Source organism: Ornithodoros turicata, chromosome 6 (genome assembly GCF_037126465.1).
Source record: "Ornithodoros turicata isolate Travis chromosome 6, ASM3712646v1, whole genome shotgun sequence".
Taxonomy (NCBI): Eukaryota; Metazoa; Arthropoda; class Arachnida; order Ixodida; family Argasidae; genus Ornithodoros; species Ornithodoros turicata.
In genome coordinates, this window is record NC_088206.1 from 21,983,651 (window position 1) to 21,999,103 (window position 15,453).

Here is a 15,453-nt window from a genome sequence, read left to right on the forward strand (position 1 = left end):
CCCTTCTGGAATGCCTACACAGATAGTGTTCCAATGTGCTGTCAGCTCAGATGCCGGGGATAACGTTCGCGCTGCGGTTGTAGGTTGCAGCATTAATTTTATGTGCACGGCGCTTGGTACGCAATGGACGAAAGAAAGCGAAGATTGGTGGCTTTTGCTGTTCTCATTGACGATAGTGAATGCTGCCATGAAAAGAAGTGGTTAAGGAAGGATGTTGATTAAAGAGCAAGGTCTGCAAAATAGCCTTCTATGGGAGCTACGACACGAGGACCCATGTGCCTACCGCAAGGTTTTGAGAATGGATGCGGCCGCTTTTGAATACATTCTGCTCCGCATAGCAAAGCGCATAAGGAGAGTATAGAGACGAATATGCGGGACATTATACTAGCCAGTGATCGTTTTTCCTTAACCCATCTGCAACAGGTTCCTTCGAATTATGTGTGCTTAAACATGCCTCTAAATGCATAAAGCGTTCGCAAATAAGACTGAGCGGGAAAGAGTGTAGGAGAGAGTGCTATGAAGACTGTGTGTCTTCGTTTTCTACCGTGGCTCCGCAGCAGTGTTACGGTGATGAGTCTGATGTAAAGCAGAGACGGCTGTGGCGTAAAGGTCGCACCTTTAGAACACAGTACAAACAGCTTCATCCCATAGCACACTCTGCGCCAACCACTGCCGCGAATGATAGGGCTCACTTGTGATTGGAAGACAGAGTGGGGCGTACACCTTTTTGTCTCAATGATGTGTGTGTGTGTGTGGTAGTGTGTGGTAGACTGGTAGTTGTAGTAGTAGTGAGTGTGTGTGGTAGTGTATGTGGTAGCCGCACGTTCTGCTAAAGCAAGAAACCTTGTCATGACAGGCCATGTTTTTGTGTCTACTGCCTTCGTACACTACTCATTGCAGTAAAATGTTAATCGCATTTACCGGTGGCATAGTGAGGTAGAATTCACCACCATGAACCCGCACCGTTGGTAGTGCAATTAGAACGGGAGAAGTACCTCTCTTGGAAGTGACCCTCTCCCATTCAAACAACCCTTATGATCTTTCCTCATATTTTCCATTCTTTTTTTTTTGGGGGGGGGGGGGGAGGGGGTTGTGGGTGGGTGGGTTGGGGGGGGTACGTTCCCGTCCCATCCATACATATGAAATTATGGAACAAAACGAAATTTATTCGAAACGAATTCGCACTTTTTGCATATCGCGTTGTATAAGAAGGTCCCTCAGTGAATAATTACGAAATAATGCTATAGCAAAGCGAGACGCTATAACGTAAGTTCGTCAATATGTTGCATTTACAGCACTAGCTTTATCCAGATTTTAAACACGTTACTTTGAAGCGCTGTGGCAGTTACCAAACTTTGTGGCCGCGATGGATGGCAAACACGCAAAAATAGTGAAACCGAGGAAAACTGGCTCCCTTTATTACAACTGTTCGTCCTCGTTGATGCTTGTAAGGACACAATGTATGCACACAGTGGCCTCCCGCGAGCGCACTGCAAGACGTGATGGTGAACACAGGGTGCTACCTGTAAGTTGGTGTAATTACAGCCCTAAAATATGATAGCATTACACCGTTAATTTATGATGCAAGACAACTATGAATATGTGCGACCTCCGCAGTGGCCGGCTCGTGGATTAAATTTTGAGTCCCTTTGGCTTACCTGGCGTGCGACATACTGCTCACACATTTTCTCGTTTTTTAAACGAAACTACCAGCATCCTGAGTCGATACCTTTTGGTTTGGAATGCGAGCATGCAGCCAACTCGTTATTAATAATTAACGCGTTCTTAACTGATACAACGACTACGCCGTGAATATGAGGATCCAAAAAGTGCTCTGGTGTACATACATACCGTTGCTTCGACATCCAGGTGTCTCTTTTTCATTTCAAAAACGATCTGTTCTCACATGGCATGTTTCCATAGTACATTTCGGTATTGCTCATCGGCAAGTTTCCACAAAATCGAGTGTTGCACTATACCAGGTGTATTACATAAAAACAAAAGCGATCTTCACATTGGCAACATAAGGTGGCTTTTTTTTTTCGTCCTCCCGGAAGGTTCTGCGCGTCAGTCGTCAGATTCTGTGCCCCCGGAACAAACTATCCGCGTGGTTCTTTCTGACGGACGGAGCTGCCGAGCGCAGTGATGTTGCACAAGGCTCTTTCATATCTCGCGAAAAATAAGATAAAAATGTGCGCGCTTCCTAGATTCTGCTGTACGATAAGCCCCGCCCGCGACCGAATGGTTGGATGATTGGGTGATTACGCTGATACCTCCTTCTCCTCCTTCAGTCGCTGCGCAGTCAGAAAAGACGCTCGTGTGAATACACGGTACGTCATTGGAACGCGTTGACTGGCTGACCTAATCTCATCCAATGCCGCGACCAATACATTGTTTTCACGCATATCCTTCATAACTTCCAATGTTAATACAAGAAGAATGTATGTTGTAGTGTCTTTTTTGTTATTGTCGTGAGAAGGGGACTCATTGGGTTACGAATTCAATTTACTTCACACTCAAACCAATCAATCTGAGGAACAAGTAGGTGTCTGACATTAGCCCCAGAGATTGCCTCACGAATCGCATTAAAAAGGGAACACAAGACAGAAGGGAAAAAGTGTGCGCGAAAGAAAGCACTCGTCGGAAAACTCAGGCACCGGAAGGACACCCTTTTTGGACGACTGCCTCCTTTAGCTGTTCTTGTGCGTCGAGGCCTACGTGTTCTGTTTGTTCATTCGTGTATGCTAGCTTCCACTCTTTCCATCACGCTCCTCTTCTTCGTCAGTTCAGAGCCATATAGTATGCGCACAAAAGGTTCTCCAGAGCGGTTTGTCTCTTCTATGTTGCTTCGCTAAAGAAATTCATGGAAAGAGGCTTTTAAACTATTTTCTTGCAGTGCAAAGAATTATACATGTACTAGAATCGAAAATCAATGCCGGAGTCCCCTTTTCACTCAAACGATTCCCAATATCGTTCTCTATATCTATGTCATCATATATTATTCACTACTGCTAGACTTTGCGACATCTCGGTTATGATGAGAGCGCTCGAGCATGGGTGATTTGCGTGTCCGTTCTTGCGAAAGAATGAAACGTTTGTGTTTCACATAGGGCTGAGGTTTAAAGCGGCTCATTGAAAGCTGTAGATTATTGTTATTATTTTGTTTCAATCCAGTTTATTTTTCATGTATGTCTTAATACAAAGTTCTACGCAGTTTTTTTTAAACATATCTTCCCTCCTAAAACGGTTTATCAACACAAAATTTTCTCCTCATGGAATGAAAGATGCCGTTACCTTGACAGCAATGCAAAAGGAACGGGATTCATCCTTCTTTCTTCTCATGAGACCTAGTATACAGTGTCCAATGATGGCGGGAAATGGTTTGCGGGAACGAATGGGAGGTCTCCCCGTATTCTCGCTCTTCTTGGGAAAACCACGAACGACGCGACGGATGAATCTGGTTCCTTCCGCATTATTGTCAAGGTCATGGCATATCTCATTCCCCGAGGAGAAAATTTCGCACTTGAGTGTCCCTTCCTCACTAAAGTCTGTAGCGCCATACACCGCTTGACCTCGTCTCACGAATTCAGCAAACCGTTCATTCCGATGTCGACATCTTTGCTTTCCCTGTTACGTAATTCCTTCAAGGATCTCTCTTTGTGTTGTCTTTTGCATACCCGTATTTTCCGGTGTATAACGCGCACCCTTTAAAATTAGCGAAAATTGAAATAGTTGGGTGTATAACGCGCACCAATAGATAACGCGTACCAACGTCATGTAATTCACAGTTCTTTACTTTGGAGCGTGGGAGGGCATATGAGCCTCCATTGTCATGTAAACTGACAACAGCGGAAGCAAATAAGTTTCCTGATAAGACCATGCATTGCCCAACACCAGGCCTGCTACGCTCAGCCTATAAAGAGGTTTCTGAAATGAGCCATAGTGGGAGCAGATAGAAAGTACACCAAATTATCAGAAGCAACTTGACGACTGATGACCAAAAGGGACAAACGCAAGACATAGTGTTGTTTAAACACTATATATTAACTGACGTCATTACTTTCTCACCTCGTTTCATGAGTTTTTCTAAAAACAATTATAACTTTGCCAGCCAGTCTCAGCAACAAAAGAGACCTTTGCTTCCCGAGAGCAGTTGTTGTGCTTTCTAGTGAAACACAAATTCAGTCACAGGCAAAGTTATAATTATCACCTAATTGTTGTCAAATGAAAGAGCGAGAGAGAAATAAAAATAAAGGTGTTCAACTCTCAGATGTTTTGAAAATTAGATTCCAGTCTCTCTCTCTGTCCCTACCCCCAAAGAAAATATGGCACGTCCCTTTTTACAATACGTTCCAAGGAACTATATACAAGGTGTTTGCTGTATCGTACCTCTGAATTATAAAAAAATCTAGACGTTGTACAAGGATGCTGCTTGCCCCATTGGTCTTTGCGGCACTTTTGCCACCAGGAAAGACCAAGTCAATGTTGAACTGCAGTAAGTTGAATTTTTAAATTTGATCTCACTAGTTTGCAAAGTCAACCCCACGTTTCAACGGAAATGGAAAGCGCATGTTCGATTTACCACGATACATCACTGAAGGCATCCAGCACCACTTTGGAAACACAAGAAAAAACAAAAGCAAACCAAACCAAACACCGCCGTTTTGGGACTCGCAAGGTGCCTGCGCTCGTATTTCAACGCCATGCGGGCTGTCGTTGCTCCACCCCCTTGGTATTCATTCGCCTCACAAAATCTGCTTCCTCTAATCAGGGATGGGGTAACTTCGCCAATAATCCTGACGGTTACTGTGGTATAGGGAACATCCCAATGAGCACTACTGAGGGATGCTCGCATGTTTTCTGTCGTGGGTAGTCCTCTTGGACTACCCAGATCGCTCCCTCTCCTGTGCCACCATCATCTCTCCGTCCCTCTTTCACCCTCCCCTCCTCTCCCTCCCCTGGGTGCACCGAGCCGCCACTTTAGAGCAGGCTGACTGCACCTTCCCTCTACATTCCCCCCTCTGATCAAGTTACGCCTTCATTTTTACCTGGCGCTTCTGTCGTTCGTATTCCGGAGGGAGAATCGCGGCGAAGGAATGTCAAGGGGGTGGAGCAACGACGGCCCGCATGGCGTTGGCATACGCGCGCCCGGCAACTTGGGAGTCCCGAAACGGCGGTTTTTTCTTGTGTTTCCACTGTGGTGCTGGATGCCGTCAGTGATGTTTCGAAGTAAATCGAACATGCGCTTTCCATTTCCGTTGAAAAGAACGTGGGAATGACTTGGCAAATTAGCGAGATCAATCTTAAAAATTGAATTTATTGCAGTTGAAAATTGACAAAATCGGTCATTCCTGGTGGCAAAAGTGCCGCAAAGGCCAATGCAGCAAGCAGCACCCTTGTACAACGTCTAGATTTTTAAATACAATTCAGGGACACGTTAGAGCAAACACCCTGTATGCTGTCCTCCAACACAGCTAATGTAACACGATACTGCAGCGCTACTTGAAAATATTTTGAATTTCAAAGCGGTGATAAACACGACTTATCTAATCTACCAGTTTCTAGAACTCGACATTCGACAAAATAAGCACTCACAGTCCAGCCTGGTGGCGAATCGATCGACGGGACTGCCGAGACCTTCTTCACGGGAGTTCCAGCCGAAGACGCGGTACTCGTATTCGGCCCAGGGCTTCAGGTCATGAACGGGAGTGCATTTATCCTGGGCGTCGGTGGTAACGTTCACGTACGAGGTGGCGTTGTCTGCGGCCGCTCGGTACTTGATCACGTAGCCCGATACGTTGCCCGAAGACGGCCGGAGCCAACAAATACGGACAGCCGTCTCGTTGAACACCAAGGAGCGAACATTGAGAGGCTCTGCAAGAGACAACACAAAAGGATTTACAACAAGAACGGTCAAGAGCAGCATTCAGGGACACCCCCTCTGAATCCTGGCTTGACCTGATAGCAGAGGACTAGGAACCTAGGACTAGGACTAGGAACCTAGGACTAGGAACCGGCATAAGGCCGGATTCACACGACGTTTTCGCACGACCGTTCGTCGTCCGTGAGCCACAAAAACACAACGTAATGGCATTCGAGCCCCATAGATTCCAATGGGTCCGTTTTGCCTCCGTTAAAAACACGGACGCGAAAAACGTTCCTGTTAAGTGCCCGTTTCACACGACCGTGTTTGTCGTCCGTTTACTTCAAAAATAGAACCACAAGCACCGTAGGTTCCAATGAGTCCGTTGTGGCTCCGCCAAAAACACGGATGAGAAAAACGTTCGTGTGAAGCAGGCCTAAGGAAAAGAAAGCGTCACGTGTCTGTCTTCACGAGTGCTCTCGGTAGACGTGTAAGCGATTCACACGTCCGTGACGTTCTCGACGGTCGGGAAACACGGACGATAGGAATAGCTTTTTTTTTTTCTTTTCTCTTTATCTTTTTCTTCTTCTTTTCTTTTTTCTTTTTATCAGTGGGCACCCGTGTGTGCAGTCCGTGTCCCATACGCCTGGCCGTCCTTGTCTGCGGTGTGACGCTTTTTTTCCCCCAAGCGCGCTGCGTGCGCGGCTCCTTTCCGCGGGACAGACACGGACGTTATCCGCTGCCTTTTCAGACGGGACAACTTTCTCGTCCGTGTGGTATCTAAATTTCTGGCGGACATAGAACATACACACAGACTTCGGTGCAATATTTGTTGTTTTAACGATTCTACGTATCCCCGCCGTGAAACTCAGTGCATGCCCTATTCCTGTCCGTTTTTGCACGTACACCGTACAGGAAAGCCTCGAGTTTGAGCGTTCCAACCCATAATATCGCACACAAAAAATAATAACGAAGACAATAAAACGGGACTGGGAATTGTAGGTTTATTGGCGTTTCTTAGGACTTGCCCCATCTCATCATCGTATCTCTATTTGTGTGTGTGTGTGTGTGTTAGGACTTGCGGTAGCGAAAGGTGTGGTTATGAGAACTAGCACCACTCTAAATGCATCTCATATTTTGTGCATTGAGCAATTTTTCATCAATGGTTTCGGGTGATTTGTTGAAATGCTCAACAAATCGCAAATATGTGCTATGTTGCGCTATGGTGACAATGGTGGTGCGAAATCACTCTGAAAACCTAAACGTGCGTTTGTAGTACTGCTATATACCATCGACTGTTCGTCTCTTTCCCCATGTAGCTGTCAACGCATCCTGAATTTTGCTTATAAGATTGGCACAAACGAATGACGGCGAACTTGTCACATAGCGTGAGGTAAACTAATAATCAAAACTCGACTTGTGGGAAATTAACGGGGACAACAGTACTTTTCTTCGGCATTGTTTCGACATCGCTCAGGAGCACTTTGCCTTTCATTGGCAAGAAAACATTAATACGATTTTCACTGGAAAACTTGCTGGGGTGTTCTTCCATCGAAAGACTGCCTTGCGAAGTGGGGCACGACGCAGAATTCCTCTTGTCCTAACTGCGGCAGCACTGAGACTAATATTCCCGTCTTACGAGACTGTGTCGTAGTAGCGCTCTATAGTGGTCTTTAGCGCGCCGTCGTTTTGCTGTGAGACGGAATGATGTGCATGTTAGGAGCCGGTTAGACCCCCTACTCGTAATAACTGTCTGGTATGTGCCTTGGAAATTCCCGTCGTTCAGTGTCGTTCTTTCCGGGCCGTGTACCAGAGGGTCACCTCCGTGATCATATCCCTGCTTGAGTAAATGGAACACCGACTTTGCTGGCTTGGCGAGAAATTTTTTGCGCCAGTCGTATAACAAATATATTGACGTAAAAATGGGCATGTTTTTCTAAAAACCTTCTGTACTGAACAACGACAACAACAAATAAATCATGACTATGACCTGGGGTCATTCACCACTGGAGAACAGTACACTACCCCATTAGGCGCGAAACATTATATGTGAGATATGAAAATGAGGTTAAAGTTATGTGCAAGTACAACAACTGAGCTCTCCTCCACTGGCTGCGCTGTGCTACGTCACAAAAAGGAAGGTGAAGACAAAAAAAAAAAAAAAAAACATGAAAGAGGCACCAATGGTCATTGAGATACAGGGAGGACCCTACAGAGTCTGGAGCACACCGGTAGACAAGAGAAACTCCAAGAACATCAGAAGACCTCGACGGTGTTGCACGTGGCTCTGACATGGGCCAATAATTGCAGCCAAGTTGAACGTCTGTCGGCTAGCAGTACTCAGCTGAGCAGAGAGTTGCCGCCTCTCCGTTTCGTAGAGCTCACATTCTGTTAGGACGTGCTCAACGTTCGCTACGACGCCACATTTGGAGCATAGGCACTGAAACCACATTGCTTGCGACGCGTTTGCGCATGTGAACATAACTAAAACCAAACAGAGAACACTCGTTTGCCGATCCAGGTCTCCTGTCTAAAAACAGCACTCCACTTCATACACTCTAAACACAGGGAGAGGGGGGTGAGGCCGAAACGCACATATAGCACCTAGTAGTCATCGTATATGCCGTAACGTTGTACGAGCAGACACTGAGCATATTCCAATCAGCTGGCATGAAAGTCAAGAAGTGGCTAACCAATGACAAGAATGATTAAGGACGGTGGTGCTGTTCCGCCGAAACAGAGGTGGTGGTGCTGGTGAAAGTGCCCGCCGTTGTCGGCCTCACAGAGGTGGGCAACGTCACGACTGACGCCCTGGGGGAATGTGCGTCCTGGGCCGACTTCTAAGGGAACTGTGCCGACATATGTCTGAAAGCGTATGAGAAAAACCCAGGAAAAACCCCAGACAGCACAGCCGGCACCTGGATTCGAACCCGGGTACCTCCCAGTCTCGACGTGACATGGCCAGAACAGAGCCGAAACAGAGGGGGGGTGTCGAAATAGTTTGCCGTTGATGGCCGCATTCAAGTGGGCATCGTCACGACTATAGCGGAAAAAAAAAAAGAAAAAAAAAGAGGGGGACAGGAGAGTTGACGGTTTCAAAGTGAGGCATAGGCAGGATGACCTATAATGATGGGACGGAGGCACACTGTAGATGAGAGGTGCGCTAGAGTTCCGCGAGGCCCGTTTCTTGAAGAAAGCGCACGAGGCCACGGGTTTTTGAAAGTCGTTCTGCATAAGAACCTTGGGCGAAGAGGACGTCCGTCAGTATGCCAGGCCTGGCGTGGGGAAGGTGAGTTTCCCGCATAGTAGTATGGTATGCACGGCACTCTGTCAGGATATGTGCAATGGTCTCCGGATGATTACAGTGACCGCAACTGGAGTCCTCCCTGCAGCCGTCTTGAACAGTTGCGAGTTCGTGAACGCAGATCCCGTGTGTAACCGATGGAGCATTGTCTGCATAACACGGGGAAGCCGAAACAGAGCTTCACCACATAGCACGTTCTTAGCCAACCACTATCCCAAATGATATCGTTCTGCCCTCCTGATTGGTTAAAAACGGGATGCGTACGCCTTTTTGAACACTTATGCAGTTCCAGAAAAGGCGTACGCCCCGTGATTTTCACAAATGTATCATTCTGTGCAATGGTTGGTATTCACCGTGCTATGTGTTCAAGTTCTGTTCTTAGAGTGTAGCACGCTGAGAGCCAACAGTTTCACGGAATGATATCCTTCTCGCTTGCGATTTGTCAAAAACAGGGGGCGTACACCTTTTTATAACAACATAAGGACACAAAAAAGGTGCACTCCTCTTATTTTGAGCGAATGACGAGTGATAAAGATATCATTTCTTGCAACGGCCGCTCTCATTCTTTTGGAGTTCCCTTTTTCAATTTATTTTTACAGTGCATGACGCGAGGATAAGCGATTGTCCCTTAATGTTCTGTTTTGGGTGGTTGATTAGGGCGAGGAAAGGGGGTAGACTGTGCACTGTGAAAGCAGAACTTCACCACATACGAGACTGAAAACCAACAGCTACACTCTTAAAAATGAACTTCACCGCATAGCACGCGACTAGCCAACCGTCACCTCGAATGATATCGTTATCTGCCCTGATTTGCTGAAAACGGGAGGCATACGCCTTTTCTGTGACAATTATGAACAGCATAAGTGTCACAGAAAAGGCGTACGCCTCCCGTTTCCAACAAATCAGGGCAGATGACGGTATCATTCGAGGTGACGGTTGGCTAGTTGCGTGCTATGCGGTGAAGTTCATTTTTAAGAGTGTACACGAAATGACATCGTTGTCACTTCTGATTCGCTGAAGAGAGGGGGTACGCCTTACCTAGATGGAACGTACATAAACAATTTGCAACATATAATATCAATCTTGTTAGGTTGACACTGGGATTTAATGCGTTAAAGGCTCGTCAAGGAACGAATCCGCGAGTGAAGATCAAGGTGACGAATATAATGACGATGATGATGCAGATGAGGCTATTTCCTTCCGCACAATATGATAATAATGATTTGGAGTTAAATCAAATCAAAATCGTGCAACCCGTTTTATTTTGTCCAACTACTCATATCCGTCTAGTATTACCTTGTTAAAGTCATCCATCGATCTTCCCCCTCTTGCACTCCGTAGAAGATACTTTTGTTTGTGTCTCTTTCACAAGTTTTACATCAATCAAGCCATCCGACCCTCTTTCATTGCACCAGCACACTACATCTCCGCCCGGACTGATCACACATGCAAAGTTGAGCATATCCATTGTCGTTCATCCCAGTTTCTCAATTCCTTCTTTCCACATGCTATTGACATTTGGAATGACCTTCCCCAATCCATTGCCACCATCTCTGATGTTTCTGCATTTCGCAGACAGTTGTGTTCTTTTTTTGAATTATAAAGTGTGTCTCATTTACTTGTATTATTTTGTTTGTGTGTTACTTCACATATGTAACCTCGCGTACTAGTTATATTAATATATTCGTTATGTGATAGTGCTTGTTGTATTATTAGTTCACACCCCCCTCATGTAACGCCCCTCGCGGGCATTTGAGGTATTCACATAAATAAATAAATAAATAAATAAATAAATGGAACGAGAGCATCTAACATATCAACATGTGTTGTTCAATTTAGACTGGCCGATGCAAATGAGCTTTCATAGCTTGTGCATAAATTCAGAGAGGAAATGTTCATCCTTTTCTAGCACAATGCCCACCTGCTTCTTATCTGAGTAGGCATGCACTCTTAGAAATGAACTTCACCGCATAGCACGCTCCTAGCCAATCATCATTTGGAATGACATCGTTATCTGCCCCGATTTGTTGAAAACGGGAGGCGTACGCCTTTTTTGTGACACTTCTGCTGTTCATAATTGTCACAAAAAAGGCGTACGCCCCCCGTTTTCAACAAATCAGGGCATATAACGATATCATTCGAGATGATGGTTGGCTAAGAGCGTGCTATGCGGTGAAGTTCATTTTTAAGAGTGTGGAAGTGATAATATACACTATAGCAGCTGCAGTTAGCGGGTAAATATACCGACTTGTCTGTGCCACGCACTTCCCTGAGATCGCTACGTCTGACCCGAGGATTTGTTCTTTTACATTGTCAACGTGCCCGAATACCAGTAATGTTCTTCGCTTTTTGACATCGCTACTCGAAAAATCGTAACAATTTACCTAGGAACGCCCTGCACTGCGCGCAACAACGCGCAAACATATGCGAACGATACCAACCAAACGGCATGCTAGGGGAAATGTTTGCATATATTTCCCGTAAGAGCCGCTGAACGCCATGGAGCTGTGGCGCCGCCTGTGAAGCGCGTCGTCCCACGCACGTCTGCACGCTGGGACTCTCCATCATCGCCGGTCAGGACTCATGTAGAGGAACATCACCGCCTCTATATTTGGTGACCCGAACGTGAGTCCTGACCGGCGATGATGGAAAGTCCCATGATGTCGCAGATGTGCGTGGCCTCACACTAGGACGGTGCTGGTAGAACTCAGGAGCGGGTGCCATCCTCGTCGTTGTCCACGGTCCTCCCCACCACAAAATGGGCGTACACCCTCTGTTTTCAGCACATCAGGAATGATAACGATATCATTTCGTGCTGTGGTTGGTTTTCATCGTGTGGTGCGGTGAAGTTCAGTTTTTAGAGGTGGCCAACAACGGCAAGCCAGTTTCGACATTACTCCCCTCTGTTTTAACAGTGTGTAATCTCTGCTATACGAGTGACAGTTTCGAGACGCGATACTAAGCGGAGTGGTGTATCAGTGAACAGGGCTCGCTCATGTTAAATGCCATGCATAGGATTTATTTTCAATGATTTTTCACTTTTTTTGTTTTTCAATCCACACCATGCAGTTTTTCAGACTGGAAACCATTTTTGCACACTCTTAAAACGATGGTGGTGGTGGTGGTGAAAGGGCTCGCCTTCTCTCTCTTAAAACGAAACTTCATCCATAGCACGCTCTTAGCCAATCACCATTCCGAATTACATTCCGTTCTGCACCCTTGATTGGTTGGAGGCGTGCGCCCCGCGGTTTCCGGGGATCGGGTGTCATAGCGGCATCATTGTGCACTCTTAAAAATGAACTTCACAGCACAGCATGGCCCTAGCCATGCCGAATGACATGATTCTGCCCCCTGATTTGTTGAAAACGGGGGATGTACGCCTTTTTTGTACCACTTATACTACATAATTGATAAGAAAAAGAAAAGAAAACCGCGTACGCCTCCCGTTTTCAACAAATCAGGGGCGAGGACGATGTCAGAATACCCGGGTTCGAATCCCGGTGCCGGCTGTGCTGTCTGGGGTTTTTCCTGGGTTTTCCTCAGACGCTTTCAGACATATGTCGGCACAGTTCCCTTAGAAGTCGGCCCAAGACGCACATCCCCCCAGGGGCGTCAGTCGTGACGTTGCCCACCTCTGTGAGGCCGACAGCGGCGAGCCCTTTCCACCACCGGTTGGCCTTCACCGTGCATGTGGCGAAGTTCAGTTTTAGAGAACGATCTACAAAAACTCGTAACCTCGTGCGTTTTCTCCAAGAAACGGGACTTGCGCAAAGACCCCAGCGTACCTTCCATCCACAGTCCACATCGGTCTGATCGGCATCTCCTTCTTCTTTTTTTTTTTTTTTTTGTGCTATACATGACATTATCGGGTAAACATAAACAAGCTCCCGCCACAACTTCCGGTGCCACGAAGACTTCCGGTCCTTCCGCGACTAAGGACGCTCGGAACCAACGCCATGCAGAATTATATCTTTCGCTTTCCTGATTTGTTGAAAACGGGGTGCCTACGCCTTTTTGTGGCAATTTGAATTGCCACAAAAAGGCGTATGCGACCCTCTCTCTCCTCAAATCAGAAGCGATAACTGTATCAATCGGCACAGTGGTTGGCGCAGAGCGTGTTTGCTGTGAAACTGGATGTCGTTTTGGCACCAAACCCTAAGCGGTGAAAACGGCATGTATAGTCGTGACGATGCCTACTCGCGTATGGCCAGCAACGGCAAGCCTATCTCGACATCTCCCCCTGTTTTAGAGTGTAGAATGACACAGCATCATTGAAGCATCGAAAACACCAAGTAGGAACGCTTTTGTCCTTTGAACGCTGTACAGTTTGCGTAATGCAACCCCCACAGAACCGCACCTCCTTACAGCAATGAAGAGCAAACAGCAATAATTTGGCGTTCGTCCGCGTTAGTTTCAGCGCTATATGTAGCTTTGTTCGGGACAACCCGGCATACATTGCTTCTGCTGGCCAAGTTTCCACAACAGTTGAGCATGAGACTCAGCCCAAATCTCGATGGTGATGGTGCGATAAAGAAAAAATTGGAAAGAATGAAAAAATGGTGAAAGAAATCTGAATGTGAAAAAATGAGTTTCGAGGAAGTCGAACTGTCTACACCAGTGCGATGAACAGAGATGCTGAACAGAGATGAACAGAGATGATGATGGAGTTCAACATGTAGTTAAACACCGGGCGTTCACGTGTCTCTTCCTCTAATTATTCATTTTTCAGTTCCCTAGCTTACTGAACCTCCAACTTATTTCAACTTTATTTATTGAGTTCTCTCTACTGTGAAATGACACCACGGGAAGTGAAATCGAAATGACACGTTACAGCTAAACTTGTAGCACTGTACAAAAATGAAGGTTGGACGAATTTCTCCTTGCAAACACAATCCGAACTGATGTAGTTCCTCTGCCAAGCTACAGCACCCTCTGTGGAGCAACTTCCGCCATACTCGAAAGTAAGGAGAGAGTGTAGACTGATTAGGGAGGTAGAAAACCGAGAGTCGTGCGTGGGGACCAGCCCGTCCGGTTTTCTACATCCCTATTCCGCCATACTGTCAATTTCTGCTCTTGCAGTGTATTTCATAAAGGTAAAGTAGTTGGCAATCGATCGGCGAGAGATAAAATGAAGAATCAACGGGTATAGATAATGTGTGATCCTTCATGTTTGCGGAGTTCCTTTCGAAATCTACAACGATAACAACAAACAAAAAGGTTATACCTACAGTATTGCGAAAATGGGCAGTGTTTTATAAATTGGGTTCCGACTTTTCGGTTTTATCCTATAAACTCCGATAAATACTAGACGGTAAATTCTTGAAATGATCGAATTTATCTGAAAATCGCCGGGTTTCGTCAGCGTGATGATTGTAATGGATTCGTTACCTGGTCTGGGTTACAGTTCTTGAGAGCTGAATCCCAACATTTTCATGTACGTTTCTACGCGCAAGTTGCCAAGAACGATGCAAGGGAATTTTTTGAAGTTCATCACTCGAGATATCTGCGATAAACTCTGTCAAAATACCCGAGAAATTGACAACCCCGACCTTTGCAAAATGAAAGGTCGGAACCTCTTCTCGCCTTCTCTGGTCCTTAAACGGTACAATAGAAAATATGCTGCATGGTGAATTGGTGGACAGTAATACAACGTCGCTAGGTACACAGGATTCGTCCAAGGCACGGGGATCGGTTACTTTCTAAATTCGAAGCGGAGCGGGTGTACCGTTACTTTTGAGTACCGTTACTTTTGGTTTTCTGAGACGAAATACAATCTTGGTCTCATCCACCACTTCCACTGGCTCAGCCGCCTTTGACGTCGAATCTGGAAGGTGACGAATCACTGCACCGGCGGTTTTTCCCAAAAGCTGTAAGGTCTCATGCTGTTTCCCGAGGAACTTCCTTCTTTCAAAGACTGCACGGAAGGTCCTTACTGCTCTTGGTTATCGAAAAACTTCAAAAACTATATAAAAAAATCTCCCGGTTTCTTCTTTGGTTGCCTGTACGCATTTGTTTGCCCTGTTCTTTTTTTTTCCCCTACTGGACCATGATAACTGAAAAGATGTGACCATGCAGGAACTTTTACCACATAATCCAAAAAGACAGTTGTGCCCAAAAGCCAGATACCCATTAGGCTTTTCTCATACCCAAAACTGTGTCTTCGTTGAGGCTTTCAAACCATTTAACCACGATTCCCCTAATATTACATCAGAAACCAGTTTCCCCCATTCTGCCTGTATGGCCTTTTCGCCTGTTGTGATGCACTGTAAGGTCGAGAGAAGTGAGA

At 46.0% G+C, this 15,453-nt stretch overlaps 1 protein-coding gene across 1 annotated transcript in view; it reads right to left on the reverse strand.

Moving 5' to 3' along the window:
* Positions 1-15,453, reverse strand: part of LOC135396417 (adhesion G protein-coupled receptor E1-like) — a 300,114-nt gene that overhangs the window by 25,266 nt on the left and 259,395 nt on the right. The window contains exon 4 of the mRNA XM_064627383.1: positions 5,596-5,874. Coding sequence (XP_064483453.1) covers positions 5,596-5,874 — 279 coding nt within the window. The remainder of the gene's footprint in view (positions 1-5,595; positions 5,875-15,453) is intronic.